This window comes from Rhipicephalus microplus, chromosome 3, assembly GCF_043290135.1.
Source record: "Rhipicephalus microplus isolate Deutch F79 chromosome 3, USDA_Rmic, whole genome shotgun sequence".
Lineage (NCBI taxonomy): Eukaryota > Metazoa > Arthropoda > Arachnida > Ixodida > Ixodidae > Rhipicephalus > Rhipicephalus microplus.
The window spans coordinates 282,865,550-282,880,971 of NC_134702.1; the positions used below are offsets into that span (position 1 = coordinate 282,865,550).

The 15,422-nt window shown below is 47.5% G+C and overlaps 1 protein-coding gene across 1 annotated transcript in view; it reads left to right on the plus strand.

Annotated features, from left to right (window-relative positions):
* Positions 1 to 15,422, plus strand: part of LOC119167765 (uncharacterized) — a 219,787-nt gene that overhangs the window by 73,428 nt on the left and 130,937 nt on the right. Inside the window, exon 2 of the mRNA XM_037419295.2 lies at positions 11,756 to 12,004. Coding sequence (XP_037275192.2) covers positions 11,757 to 12,004 — 248 coding nt within the window. The 5' untranslated portion in view covers position 11,756. The remainder of the gene's footprint in view (positions 1 to 11,755; positions 12,005 to 15,422) is intronic.

A 15,422-nucleotide genomic window follows, 5' to 3' on the forward strand; every position in this document is an offset into this window, starting at 1 on the left:
GATTGCGTTAACTTTGCCATGTGACCAAACATATTTCGAAGCACAAACATTGACATATGTTTAAACACTAAGGCTTCCTGCTTGCGTACATGTCGGTGCTTGTTTTTGGCGTATCATCAGCCTGAATACACCCACTGCCGGACAAAGGCCTCACCCATGATCGACCAATGAATTTGGTCCTGTGCTTCTTGAACATGCACTGTCCAATAATTTTGGAGTCTACGCATTTCTTGTAAGCTGAGTAATTCATAAAGCAAGAAACAACAATATGTGCCCCCAATTTCGTACAGCTTGAACACACCGTACGCTATCACTGCTTTTCAGTATAAGGCTTCCTTTGTCCACCTGGCCAATTGGTGGCGCATCGAGTTCTCACTATGGCAACTGTAGAGCTTCTTACGACTGGATGCGGGTAGCCTGGAAATCAATGGTCTCTCTTCAGTCCATTTTTCTAAGAACAAAAAAAACTGGCTTATGAGCGGAGTAACACACAAGTGATTGTACGAATATGTTCAATAAATAAAGTGTCTTCAACCATACCTTGCAAGTATTTTGGCTCATGAGCGTGCTTTCAGTGATGACACATTTTCCGCTGACTTGAGGTAGGTTTAGAGTGATGAGGCAGCCAAGCGTACACTGATATGAGCAGTTTCCTGATGGCTGCGGTTGGGTTGTAAGAAAAAAAAACAGTCCTGGTTACTGTGGTAGATGCGTGAACGGATTGGTGATGCATGTCTAAGAAGAATGTATATGGAAATACTGCATATAAGAAAAGTAGTGTGCACATTACAATACTGTTTTTGGAAATTTGTTATGTATATGACATTATAATGAATTTGTTTTAGTTACGTTCATCAGAGGACAAAGCTACCTAATTGCCCAACTGGATGGACTATGTGGTTCATGCAAAAGAACTGATTTTCATGAATAATTCGTGTTATTCATTAAATGAATAACTGGTTTTATTGCGAACTTACGAAAATTGTACAAACGCGTGCATGTACTAAAGGTTCACTTGGCTCTCTTATGTGTTGAATTCAAGAGCATATACTGCAGCAGACTTATTTTGAGCTGAAACTGGCAGAACGTAGGCTGTGATCTGTGTCACAAACTTTAGCAGTAAATTCATTTTCAGCGAAGGTGACAACGAAGTAAGCAGTCTCAAACATTTAGAAGGTGTGCATCTTAATACCTGTACAAGTCGAAAAGCTTTATGAAATGACAAAAACAGAAGCGCATAAAAAAGGGCCCTGTTCAGATGCAAAGCAGGGCATTTTCACTCACCGGCAAACACGCCCACATTGTGCAAAATTATTCCGTCTTCGTAGGCAATGTCCGCGCGATATGCTGGCGTTGAATTCCCAGGCTGGAGGCTGCTTAGGTGGACGTCGGTGAAGCACGGCAGCTGACATGGTTCACAGCCTTTAGACACGTTCGCTTCATCGTAGCGGCCCGTAAAGTCTGACACATTAGCTCGCATTGATGTTGTGAGAGGAATATAGAAAGGGGTCATGATTCTTGGGCTGACGTTCGGCAATGCGGTCTTGTGCATGAGATCAGAAGTTCAAGCAAGACTAGAAATTAAGCAACGTGGATTAGGTAGGTTTGCTTTAGGAGCTCACGGGAATACACCAAATGAGGGAGTACAAGGTGATACGGGATGAACATGATTTGAGGGCAGGGAAGCGAGCAGCAAGATAAAATTTGAGAAGCGATTGAGAGAAATGGGGGAGGAGCGCTGGGCTAGGAAGGTTTTCAGCTACTTGTACATGAAGAGTGTAGATACAAAATGGAGGAAGCGAACCAGGAAATTGACTTGCAAATACTTAGAAAACAGCAGGTGGCCAAACCAAAAAGAACTATCGGTTAAGAAGAAGGTAAAGGAAACGAAGACTGACATGTGGAAAATTGGCATGATTAAGAAGTCCACACTAGAGACCTATCGAACTTTTAAGCAAGAAATTACCAAAAAAAGGATCTAAGATGATTCTCGGGGTAGTTCTCTACTGTTAAGGCCAGGACGGGAGTGTGGCGAACCAAGACATAATGGGCCAAAGACGAAGGGCAGACACAGTATGCAGTGCGTGTGGAGAGGAAGAAGAAACTGCCGAACACTTGATAATGCTCTGTAAAGGGCTTCACCTTATAGTTCAGGATAATGGTGCTGAGTTTTTCAAAGCGCTGGGGTTTAGGGACAGGAAGGGCAAAATAGACTTTAGGTGGGTAGACCTAACTAGAAGGAGGTTATCTGATTGGTGGCTAAAGTCAAGGCACGAGTGAAAATAAGCCCTTCACTGTAAAGTACGAACCCTTAACCTCACTATTTAGAGGAAACAAAGAAAAATCTAATGGTTAGTTTGCTAAGTATTACGGCTAGGTGGCGTTAGCCCGATATTAGGTACAGCCACATCCATCCATCCATCCATCCATCCATCCATCCATCCATCCATCCATCCATTCAGGATAATCTCAATACTTAAACTAAAATAATCACCGCTCTTGTATAAAAATAAAAGTAATACAAAACGTTTTATTCAATTCGTTCTGAAAAACGACGTAGTAACTACTTTTTAACGGTGTTTTGATACATCCTGAAATAAAAAACTCACCCACGTTGAGCTCTCCTGACAGAGAAAATGCTCACTAACTTATCTGACCACTAAAAGAGAATTTAGTAGTTCCAATATACGCGCAAATCACAAAACTCGCCGCGGACAATTTTTTCGCCCTCTACGGTCATCGCGGGAACTTGAGAGTTTCCGGGGCGGGTTTGGCGCCCACGCACTGACATGCCCGGCCAAGCGCGCCGGGAACAGATGCGGAGCCAGTGTAGCCAGAGGATTTTCCAGTATTTCCGCTGGACACACTCCGTGACGTAGCACGTGGTTAAAAGAGGATGCGAAGAGGCCTCAACAATTTTTAGAGGGTGTTGGCTGAAGTCACTTGAGAATAGACAGTGTGTACGTGACTGCTTAAAAAATTCAAAGCGAAAAAGCGCGGGAAGAGCCAGAGACGCAGCGAGTACGGCGAGCGAAGAAGTCTGCGAATTGCGGGCGACTTGAGCGGTTGTGCGTTGTGCGATGTGCGGTATTGAGCGGTTGCGCGAGTAATATTGTAACCTTATTTTCCTAATTAAACACAGGCTTTTTTATTTACGTTTTCTTAACAGTGCGTGAGTCGTGTGTTGTGTCTTCTATCATATTTCATCTTTTTACGGTCATATCTGCGACACCCTTACTTTTAGGAAAAGCGGGATAAAGGGCGCTAACATTCATCAGAGGTGGAATTTGACTGATTTTAAAAAGCGTTCAGAACGAGTTTGAAAAATCGTAGCGAGGAGTGCGATTGCGTCAGTGCGAGAACAAAGCAATTGTGGACTTCCAGTGAGCGCGCACTTCCAGAGAGCTAACATCATCCATGCTGGACGGATCATCGCCGGAGGAGAGTGGTCATCGTGATGACGACAACTGTGCTGGGCTCATCAAGCGGGAACTTCTCGACGCTTTGCGGGAAAAAGACCGCTTGTTGCCGGACCTGCTACGGCGGCTGCCTCAGCCGGATTCGTCGGGGACTCCACACCAGGCGGCCGTCAACACGTTTCAGGTGATGCCCGATTTGAGCAGGAATATTCCAGACTTTTCCGGTGATGGTTGCGCGTCAGCAGCCTGGGAATGAATGCAAAGTTTGCGGCAGACGGCTACGCTCCACCGGTGGCCAACGCCATTCCTGCACAAAACTGCCAAGTGTCACCTGGTCGGTGCAGCAAAAGATTCGCACCGTTCGGGAGCTGCCGAAAGTTCACCATGGAACGATTTCGAGCGGATGTTCGGGTGGACTTTCTACAGTCAGACTCGGGCGGCGGAATGATGGAGCCGTATGCAAGAGTGCATGCAGCAGCGGAATGAAAACATGGCTGCGTACTTTCACGAGAACGTGCGCCTTTGCAGAGAGGCGCACTTAGATTTTTGTGATACGAAGGTGCAGGTGCTGAGCAGTCTCCGATCGCGGGAGTTATGGACGATGCTTCTTTGAAGGTCACACGAAGACGCGGATGACCTGCTGCATGACATTCAGGAATTTGAGAGGATCGACCGTGAGGGACGAGAACGCTTCGGAACAGCGGCTGAACAAAGAGCGACGAGCGATGCACCTCGTATGCAAGCTGCACCCAAGGCACCACTGCAGGGTGCGTCCGAGTACGACAGGCGGGACCAGCGGCCACCTGTCACAAATCAGAATGGTGAGCGAAAATGTTACAATTGTTTCAAATTCGGAAATATTTCGCGGGATCGCCCAGAGGAAAGACGAGTAGAAAAATGTGTAAAATGTGGGAAGACTGCGAATACCCAAAAACACTGCCAAGCAAAAGGCCCCAGAAATGAGACCAACGCTGTCTCTGGAGGAAAAATTGACCCTGGCGTGCTTTTGAATCACGTTAAATGGAATGGCAATACGACTTTGATTGGCAAAGAGACTTTGGTTCTACGTAAAAGACAAAGACTTGGCCACGCGACAAAGGCGGACATCCCGGGTTGCGAGATGATGGAAATAAATGAGAGCAGACAGGAGTGCGACGCGGCGAAGCCGGAGCAAATTCTAGTTACGGAGGCGTGACGGCCGATTATGTGCGAGGAAATTAAAATGGGCCCCCCGGTAATAGAGGAGCAGCGTCGTGAGCTCGCGTGCCTCTTAAATGAGTACCAGGATGGTTTCGCCGCCAATCTCAGCGAACTTTGCTGCACACCTGCCCTTCCGATGGACATACAGGAGATACCTGGTAGCGCACCCGTGGCTGCTCGGCCCTACCGCACGAACGCAGCAAAGCGAGAGGCTATACGTGACATTGTCGGAGAGTGGAAAAAAGAGGGAATCGTAACTGAGACACACTCCGAGTATGTGAGCCCAATCATTCTCCTTGAAAAGAAAAATGGAGAGCAGTGCGTGATTGTAGAGTATCGTCGGCTGAACACTCAGACGATAAAGGAGAAGTATTCCTTGCCAGCTATCAATGACCAGCTCGAGGGTCTTGCCGGGGCCAAACTATACGTCGTCTTTGACCTGGCACATAGATGCCTCGAAGTCCCTTTGACCAAAGAGGCCAAAATAAAAACTGCATTTATAACACCTGATGAGACAGGGCAATTCGAGCGCATGATGTTTGGTCTTACAAATGCCCCGGGTCTGTTCCAGCGTCTCGTGAATTGTGTGTTGGGACCCATGAGAGGTAAGGTTGCTATGTGCTACTTCGACGACGTGTTAATACCAGCCAAAGACTGGGATGAGCTCATAACGCGTCTTCGCTTAGTACTTGAGGCATTCCGAAGAGCTAATCTGACCCTCCAGCTCAGCAAGTGTGCTTTCGCGATGGACTCCGTGGACTTCCTCAGATTCCAATGAAAATTGGAACCGTACAGCCGGGTGACACGAAGTGCGAGCAATGACCGAATTTCCAACGCCAAAAAGTGTTCACGACACCAGGAGATTCTTGAGCCTAACAAGTTTTTTTCGACGCTTCATACCGTGGTACGCCTTGGTTGCCGAGCCCCTTTCTAGACTGACCAGGAAGGACACAGCGTTTCAGTGAAATGCTGAGCAAAATGAGAGTTTCGCGGCTTTGAAGGCCAAGCTGGCGTGCGAACCAGTGCTACAGTTGTACGATCCATATGCGGAAACGGAGCTGCATACTGACGCCAGCACCAAATGTTTGGCAGCCATGCTACTGTAGAGAAAAGGCGGCGAGTGGCATCTCGTTTACTGCGTGAGTAAAAAGACGACCGACGCTGAAAGCTACTACCACTCATCCAAATGGGAACTAATGGCAATAGTGTGGGCTGTGGACCGACTTAGGCCGTTGTTACTTAAATATCATTTACAATCGTGATCGACTGTCAGGCGCTTGTGTACCTCAACGCACAGCGAACGCTTAAACCGCAAATAGAGCGTTGGTATGACTCAATCCAGGAGTTCACATTTACAATCAAGCATCGCCGAGGGGCACGAATGCTTTATGTCGACTCGCTAGGCAGAGCAGCCGTTGAGGGTCCAACTGACACGTTGAGTACGCTCCTTGCGGACTGTTTTGAAGTGTGTGTCACTTTCACTGCCGATCAGGTCTTGGTCCTGCAAAGGAGAGACGAGGAGTTAAGAGAAATCATAACTATGCTGGAAAATCCAAAGGAATTCGGCACCATGGATGAAAGCAAAGAACTGAAGGTTACTCGATTATGGACGTATCGCTTGTGCGGGAGATAGGGCAAGGTGAGCAAGCCAGGCACAATTTGGTACTGCCAAAAAGCATGTGGAAGGCATTAGTTGTGCAGTCCCACGACTTGATGGGACATTTTGCACTAGACCACACAGTAGCAACGATACACGAGAACTTTTGGTTTCCACGGATGCGTAACTATGTTAGTTAGCATATATCGCAGTGCTTCCTGTGTATAAGCAACAAGCTTGCTTCCGGAGAGCGGGAAGGATTTTTGAACCCTATCCTCCCCGGGAAAACGCCATTTGAAGTGGTTCACATGGAACATCTAGGACCCTCTGTGCCAAGCAAGCGATGCAACCAGTACCTTTTGGTGATTGTGGACAACCTGACGAAGTTCGTGAGGGTGTTCCCGAGGCACGACACGTCGACGAAGCTAGTGCTCGCGGCGCTACAGGAATTCATAATAGAGAGAGGCTTACCTGAACGGATCATTACTGACAGGGGCAGCTGTTTCACATCACGAGCGTTTGGAAATTTTTGCAGTGCCCGAGGGATAAACCATGTGCTCAACTCCACTCAACGTCTTCAAGCTAACGGCCTGGTCGAGCGAGTGAACCGTACACTTCTACCAGTCAATACTACATCGATGGTCGATACAGAGCAGCGAGATTGGGACGAAAAGCTCAGTGAGGCAGAGTGCAGCTTCAACAAAGCTGTAAACAAGACAACCGGGAAGACTCCCTTCGAGATGTTACATGGTTATCGACCGGAATTTCACAGCGTGGCACTGAAGCGCTTGGCTGAATCTAGAGCGTCAGTGTGGGAGGAGCCCGGTGGGCCGCGCGAACGTGTACAGCAGCGCCTCATAAACGAGCAGAAGAAGATGAAGGTCGCTTACGACAAGCGCCACTTCCCGGCTAAAATGTACGGTGTAGGTGACGTAGTCTTCCTGGCGAGGGCTCCAAAACAGACGGGAAAGCCTGCCAAAGCGCAGCCAAAATATAGGGCCCCCTTGTAATAACAGCAGTGGTGCCAGCTGACACGTATCGAGTTGCCGACCTTGACGAAACAAGGGTGAGCCGCTTCGCGACCACTGCGCACGTGTCGCAGTTGAAGTGCTGGACAACGACCAATCCACATTCACACCTTGATGACCACGAAGAGTCTGCGGAGGAGTCGGACGCTCCCGAATGTGAGGTGCAGCGACTGAGACGTTCGGCCCGTAGCTGCGCCAAGACCCATCCCTATGCGAGTGCGCCATAGTTGCGTTGGCGTCTTCTTAAGAACTTCAGTGCGTGCCGAGATTTACCGAGCGAACTGTGCGAACTTAAACAGTTGCTCTTTTTTTTTCTTGTCTTCTTCGACGAAGGAAACAATTCTGTTGGTGTATTGGCGTGTGGGTTCGTTTATGATATTTTTTCTATTAACGAGAACGTTAATGACTGTCAGGCTGACCGAGTGTACGCGACTGCTTCAAAACGTCCAAGTTTTGTTTTATTTTCTTCTTTTTGCGTGTGTTGTGTCGCGCGAGTGTCCGTTGGTCACTCGAAGGGGCCGTCTTCCTTGTTTATGGGCAGCTGCGATTGGTGAGTCTCCCAGTGCTGCGGGCGCCTGGTCAGCACAAAGGCGGCGGCACGTTTTACTGCACCTTGCGACTTCGGATGCAAGAAGAGGTAAACAAGTCGCTTTGCACATCCGTGGCCTGCGGGGCGTTCGACACTGCTTCTCCGAATGGCAAAGCGACGGACCTCCCCCACTGACTTCGTGGAACCATTTAAGCACCTGTGTGTGTGTGTGTGTGTGTGTGTGTGTGTGTGTGTGTGTGTGTGTGTGTGTGTGTGTTTGAGTCAGCGTTCGCGTATGTGTACTCGGATCTGTGGTCGAGAGAGGAGAGCGAAAAGCAAGGGAAGAGCCAGAGACGCAGTGAGTACGGCGTGCGAAGAAGAGTCTGCGAATTGCGGGCGACTTGAGCGGTTGTGCGTTGTGCGATGTGCGGTATTGGGTGGTTGCGCGAGTAATATTGTAACCTAGTTTTCCTAATTAAATACCGGCTTATTTTCTTTACATTTTCTTAACAGTGGATGAGTCGTGTGTTGTGTCCTCGGTCATATTTCACGTTTTCACGGCCATATCTTCGGTACCCTAAATTTTACCAAAAGCGGGATACAGGACGCTAACAAGTGCAGGAAAGCAAGATACGGATAAGAATTTCTTTGTAGCATCCTAAGCGTCATTGCTTGTGGTCTCATGAGCTTTTAGTGGTGTGGAGAAAAGTCTTCATTCTACATAGAAGTGCTTTGTGAATTCAATAAATGTGAATAAAGTGTCCCGGAACTCTTGAAACCTGCATGGTGACAAGGCTTCTCTTCCCGCGCAGAGAGTTAGTATGCTCCCTCGGGAGTGATGTCGTTGAGGCTGGTGAGTGAGTCTAAGTTGTGACCTAGGTGTGCTTGGAACCAAGAGTTTATGTGCATAGTTACGGTCTTGTTCTTAAGAACCTCATGTACCTTTTTCGCTAAGGAACCCGAGGCAAACGCCCTGACGGCCGGTTAGAAATCTGAGCAGATTTGCGTCTTCCTGTCATCCAAGAGGGCCAATGCAATAGCACATTCCTCCACTTTAGTGAAGGTAATCCCGACAGGGAGGCCGACGAGGAGATTTGACCTCGGTTATCTATTGCGATCATGGCGTAGCGTGATGAACGTCCATATTGTGCCGCATCTACGAAGCAGGCTGATTTGGGTTCATCATTGATCTTTTTCAGGATCATAACTGCTCTTGCTTTAGGCCTTCACTCATTGTGCTGCGGATGCATATTGTGAGGAATCAGAGGTACAAGAATATTTTGTCTTTGCTCCTCTGTGATTCGATAGCTTCCATTCTTTGCCAACAATCAATTGAGGCCCGGAATGACTAAGATTCCTCTTCCTGACAAAGAGCAGGACAGTGAAGCCTGTGCTACGATGATTTCGTCCAGCGTATTGTGCCCACCTAATTGACAGAGGCGTTATGTGCTAGCATTATTGGGAATACCAAGCACCCTTTTCACGCTTTTAAAAAAGAATAATAAGCTTCTTTTCTCAAAGTTGAGCCAGTTGTGCAAGGCCGCTACATAAATGATGGAGCTAATGAAAAAGGCATGAAAAATACTAAGCAAATTGTCTTCTTTCAGGCCTCCTCTTCTATTAGACACGCTACTACTGAGTCTGATTACCATTTCCGTTTTCTTGTTTATGCTATCTAAGGTAAGCTTATTAGATCCTTTGGATTCTATAGCCATGCTGAGCATGCGTACGAACTCAACTCTAGGAATGAAGTTCCCATTTCGTGTGGTTAGCCTGATGTCAACATTTGTGAGTGTCTTCCATCCTTTGGGCCTGGGACCTCGTCTGATGGGTTTAAAAATGAGTAACTCGGACCTACGGGGGGAACATTTTATCTTGCTAGGAAGCGCAGCCACTATTACAAAGAACACACAACACAAGCACAACACAAGAACATTTTAGTTCCGTGCTTTGCAGGTATGATTCAACCTCATTGATTGGCGATTGAAGTCTCGCCTCAAACTCTCCTTCACATCCTTTGTTGCACCATATAGTTATATCATCTGCATAGATTGTGTGTGACTAACACAACCTATAGCCGAGATCTTTCCTGAGAGACCACTCTTTGACATGTTAAATAATAGCATCGACACAACAGCTTCTTCCAGTGAGCCTTTACAACCAAGCTCGGAAGCCTCTGTTGTTGAGTCTCCGAACTTGTCGCTTTCCGCTTCTTGAGAAAGGAGCTAATGTAACCGCAAAAGGCTGCGCCCAAATTGAGATCAAATATAACAATTAGAATGTGTGCGTGAGATATGTTGTCCATTTTTGATTGCTATATTGACTATCGGCTTGATTTTGCCGCCAACGTCGGTGCTGACCTCGGCATGGGCGTCGGCGTCGTTTCATGCCCCGTATACGTATACCTATCTATATATTTCAAAACGCAAGAAAGAAGAAAAAAATTCTTAAGAAGAACACTCCGGCGCGCAGAATCGAACGTGGGACCTCAGCGTCATGAAAGCGAGGCGTTACCCACTGAGCCATCCCGGAGCACATCATTTATCGTTTAAACGACAAGCTACTTACCACTTTCCAGTGTTCAGGAGCATCACAGGGGCGAATTGTGTTTTTTTCAGCATTCCCACCAAGATGGCGCAATGAGCGCGCGTAGCCACATTGCGCGACGGCGCCCGCTCTAATCTCCTACGCATGCTTTACCCGGCTTAAAGAATAGGAGCAATGCTCCTCCACGCACCCTTATCCCGTGGCGTAGAGGAGGGAAGGTCGTACGCCTTCCCTAGCTTCGGACTTTACCTGGAACAATTCTGCTGTAGTTACCGGGTGCACAAATGTCACGGCAATTATTGCATTTTCCGTTTGCGAAAAGCGCGTGTTTTTCAGACAGACAAAAGTAAGAAATGAGACGCTTATTCGCGTACATTCGTACTTGTGAGTACGTTTCGTGCGCTATTTATGCGTGATAAATGCTTCGCATATTTCTATCTGCTTTCCATTTTGTGCGTGACCTTTCAATTTGTGGCTACCACGTTCATTGCTTCGCTTTTCCGGCAAAGCTGTGACTTTTTCCTATTCTAAGCAAGGAATAGCCCAGACGCCTCTGGTTGGATTGTCGATTATTTGAAACTTGATGAGCTTCATCGCATTATGCGTCGACAAAGCCAGACGGAAGCTGACCAGGTTGTACAGAAACACATTTATCCTCTCTACATGGTCCGAAATACGTTTGCGAATAGCGTGCTTTGCAATCTACCCTATACGCATGACGTCAGAAAGATTGATCGAAGGTTTGCGTGTCCTGGGGGTTTTACAAGCTTTGGAATGAGTCTTACCGACACGGACTTCTAGGTTTCTGGAACCGAAACTTGCTTCCAGACCCGATTTATCTCCTCAGTCAGATACTTGATGGAGTCATCGTCCCTTGTTACGTGTGGATCGCACACAGCAGAAATGAAGCTCGGCTCTCAATAACTCGAAAAATCAGCATCCACTTTGGGCCATCCAGAGAGCCTGTGATGTGGCTTTTATAACTCATCACATGTGGGGGTAGCCCGTGGTGTCGCCCTAAGAGGTGGCACTTCAACGGATCATAAATAAATTTCTTTGTACGTACACTCTACCGGAAGAATCGCGCTACTAAGCGCACGAAGCTCACTTCGCTCGCTGCAGTCCTGTTTGCGAAAAAAACACCACTTGAACGCAGAGAAATAACAACTGGAGACATTCGTTAGCCCGCGCTCATCCTGTCTGCATTTGTGGGTACGTGGGTCTGTCAATTTGTTTAAGCGGTGAACGTTCGTTCGGTCTCGTCCTGTGTATGTTCCTTTTGTGCGTAAATTGTGCGTGAGCAGTGCGCTGCCTGTTTAGATCTGCTTACCACTCTTCGCATGAGATTTTAATTGATTGCTGTCACACTCACTGCTTCCCCGTTTCAGTGAAAGTGCAACTTTTATTATTTTGGTGCGTGAAATTATTTTTCCAGGATGAATGCACCAGCAGTTGATAAGAGCGGCAATGGAATCTCCTCCAATGCAAAGTCTGCTCGATTCGCTACGGCTAAAAGCGTCCAAGTCTACGAAGAGGCTTCGGAAACAATCGAGGCGACAATGGCTGCTGTATTGGACTTTTTCCACACGGCATTCTTGTGCGATGAGGAGCTTCTTGGTGGCGCAGCGGAAGGAGACGGGATGACGGGCTGCCAGTTCATCGACGTTGGATGTGGACCGGGAACGTAAGACACCTTCTTAGCCCCTTTTTTTTGCAGAAAAAGCAGTGATCAGATCACAATCAGTACACCATAGTTGACCGTAACCATTCTCGCGCGAAATGAGAAAGATTCACAGCATTTCCACGGGGTGAATGAAGATGAGTGCGTGAAGCATCGGAGGGAATTATCGGTAAACCTTAAATCTTCCATGTCATTCATCCAGTCGATCATCATTTAAAGACGTGAGAAACGCTGTGTGTATATGCCGTGCCGCTTGGCTCTCCCGCTCTCGTACGGCACGATCTTGGCGGTGGCGTCGTGCAGTTTCACGGCGCGCTTCTGCCTCGCAGGCTCGCACATCAAAATTCTGTTCGTGAGCGTGTGCTGCCGCCGCCTTGTGCGCTCGCTGCTCTGCAGGCTTCTTCATCCGGCGAGTCCAAGTGCGCGCAAACAGCGAATGAATTTTATTACAACGCTCCCCCTAGCGTACGTCGCCGAACGATTGCCTTCCACCAATGACACGTGCCATATGTGACATCATTCCTATTAAAACATCTGGCTTCTTTCATCATGAGCTACACGTACCGCAAAATAGATTTAAATTTATTAACTACAAGCCTCATCAACTTGAGTACGCCCATGTACTTTTGAATTTATCGGCTAAGACATCATCAACTATAAGAACTGCCATATAGGTTTAAATTCATCAACTAAAGCAACATCAACAGCAAGTACCAGCATCTATTTTTACATTTATCAACTACAAGCATCATCAACTGCAAGTACTACCATATAGTTTTACACTTAACACTACCAGTACCGCCATCTACTGAACACTGCAAGAACTAAAACAGAGGTGGCTACCTAATACTACTACTACTACATACAGCGGAGGATGTACAGACCCTCGCCTTAGGGAGCTACACTCCTAAAAAACTAAGAGAATAAAAGACACCAAAATCACGATGGGACTCGAGTCCGAGTCACGTGTGTGTCACCTAGTCTTCTACCGCTGAGTCATGCCGGTTCTTGAATCTTCGTTGCAAACATGCCTTAGGCAGGCTTGATGAGCTGATGTCGGGAAATAGATTGCGTTATTATGAGTTATAAAGCATTTTACAACAGCCACAGAGCAATGAGGCGTCAAACAATGTGAATTTCTGAACGAGTGAGTCGTTGGTAGCTTCAAAAAAAAACGGCTATGAAGATTCGTGGCCTGGTGAGTTCCGTGCAAGTGCGCCTATAGCAGTTACCCAAAGAGTGTTTCAAAAAAGCTCCGAAGGCCGCTCTTCCAGCTGTCGCTGGCTTCGCGTTCTGCGCACACCTGGTGGTTTTATTTCTGTAGGACATTCTTGAACCACTTGCCCTCTTTGGGGTGTCTCTTATTGCGAAAACTGCTATGAGATCAGAAAAGCCATTTTTGACGCCGCAGTTGTGCGTCGCTGCCGCTGGTGTCCGTAACCGTTATCATGGGGTTCGAGTCTGGGTGCTGTCCGTCGGAGCCCAGTATTTTACCACAGAGCCATGTCTTTTTTCTGTATTATTGGGTTATTAACACGTCACATGCATCAATATAACGGATAATTCCTACAATAATAGACAAAGCTGCTTCAATGTTAAACGATTCAAACAACACAACACTAACCACATTATTAGAATTCCTTTAAGCACGCCCGGGGCTCAACCCTTGAATGCGAGTATGGTACATGTAGTGAACGAGTGACGTTACTCGCACTCACGGGTAGCGGTTGGATACTCTCCCTTTTATTAGACGTCTACAAATATATACAATCACAAGGACCCGGTGCTGCCAGCTCAAACACAGAAACCGAAACTACTATATACAGGATACAAAATTTTCCCTCCCTCATTTATTTTTTTTTATTTTGGGAAGATGTTAGTACGTTAGTACAGGTTAATTGTGCACAGTTCATATGTGGAACGAGAAATACACAACAAGAAATACACATCAATATATACACACAAAATTACCTATACACATACCAAAAATATTTAATACATTAGGTAACAGGTACACCAACTAAGGAACATTTACACATTCACACTTTATAACCATATCTGTCCGGTCGCCATCTCTCTCGGTGCGGCTGAATGCGACGACCAGGTGGGCACGACACCACAGGTTCTTCTGTAGTGTTCACGGGCGGGCGTGAAACAGTTTCTGAAGCAGGAAATTGTCCGGCCGCTGGTCTCGTTGGCGAGCGCGAATCGTAATCTGCACTAGGCACAGGTTTCGCTGCGGGAGCACTTGCCTCGGCGGACGCTGGCTGCCATGTTGCAGCGAGAAGCGTCGCGTCTCCGGGATCATGATGAAACGAATATTCACGCCCTGCAGAATGTTGCTGAAAGCCATTGTCGCCAGGGCGCCGAGCAGGCACCTTGCACAGCTTTGCCGCATTCCATGTTTTGCCGTCGTCGAGAATGAAGGATGCTGGGCCGCATTGCTCGATGACTTTCCTTGGCTTCGAAAAAGATGTGTCCCCTTTGAATGAAACCGATGGTTTCTTCACCCGCACCATGTCTTCTACTGCCACTGTTGTCGGTTAAGCGGCTCGCCTACTGTCGGTGAAGGCTTTGCTGTACTCTTGCCTGCGCTCGACACGTTCCCGCAGCCTGGCCAGCTCCTGGTAGGGTGCCTTTGCGAAGGACTCGGGCGATAAGCCAAAGATGTCAAGCTTCCTTTTTGGCAGCCTTCCATGTAAAAGTACTGCAGGGGTCACTCATGTTGTGGCGTGTGGTGTGCACCTGTATGCGGCGAGGTAATCCCGTACAGCAGTTCGCAGCGGACGTTGTTCTAGACGGGCCAGTTGTAGGTAAGTCTTGAACGTGCGGTTTAACCGCTCGATCTGTCCGTTTGCCTGCGGGTAATAAACAGATGAGTGCGACAGGCGGATCGCTCGTTGTTGTAGGAAGTTGACGAATTCCTTTGACGTGAATTGGGGCCCATTATCACAGACTATCACTTCAGGATAGCCTTCCCGTGCAAATACGTTGAGCAGGAACTCGGTCACGGTTCTTGTAGAAATTTCCCTTGAAAACTGTACTTTTGGCCATTTTAAGAAGTAATCTACGAGTGTCAGCACAAATATGCAATCTGGAGGCACCCTCTCCAGGGTACCAACGATATCCATTGCAAGTTTCTACCATGGTCTCTCTCGTAGCTCGACAGGTTGCAGCGGGGCAGGCAACGTCTTTGCCGATTTATCTGCTGCTTGACAGATGCTACAATTGTGGACTGCTTCTTCCATGTGACTGTTCATGCAGGGCCACCAAAACTGCTCCCTAAGTCTGGCATTGGTGCGTCCGATACCCTGGTGAGTTTCAAGTGTTGTTGCCACAAGTTGAGCCACGAGAGATGATGGAACTACAAGCCTCTCTGCACGCAACAACAATTCGCTCAACACTGACAATTCGTCTCCAA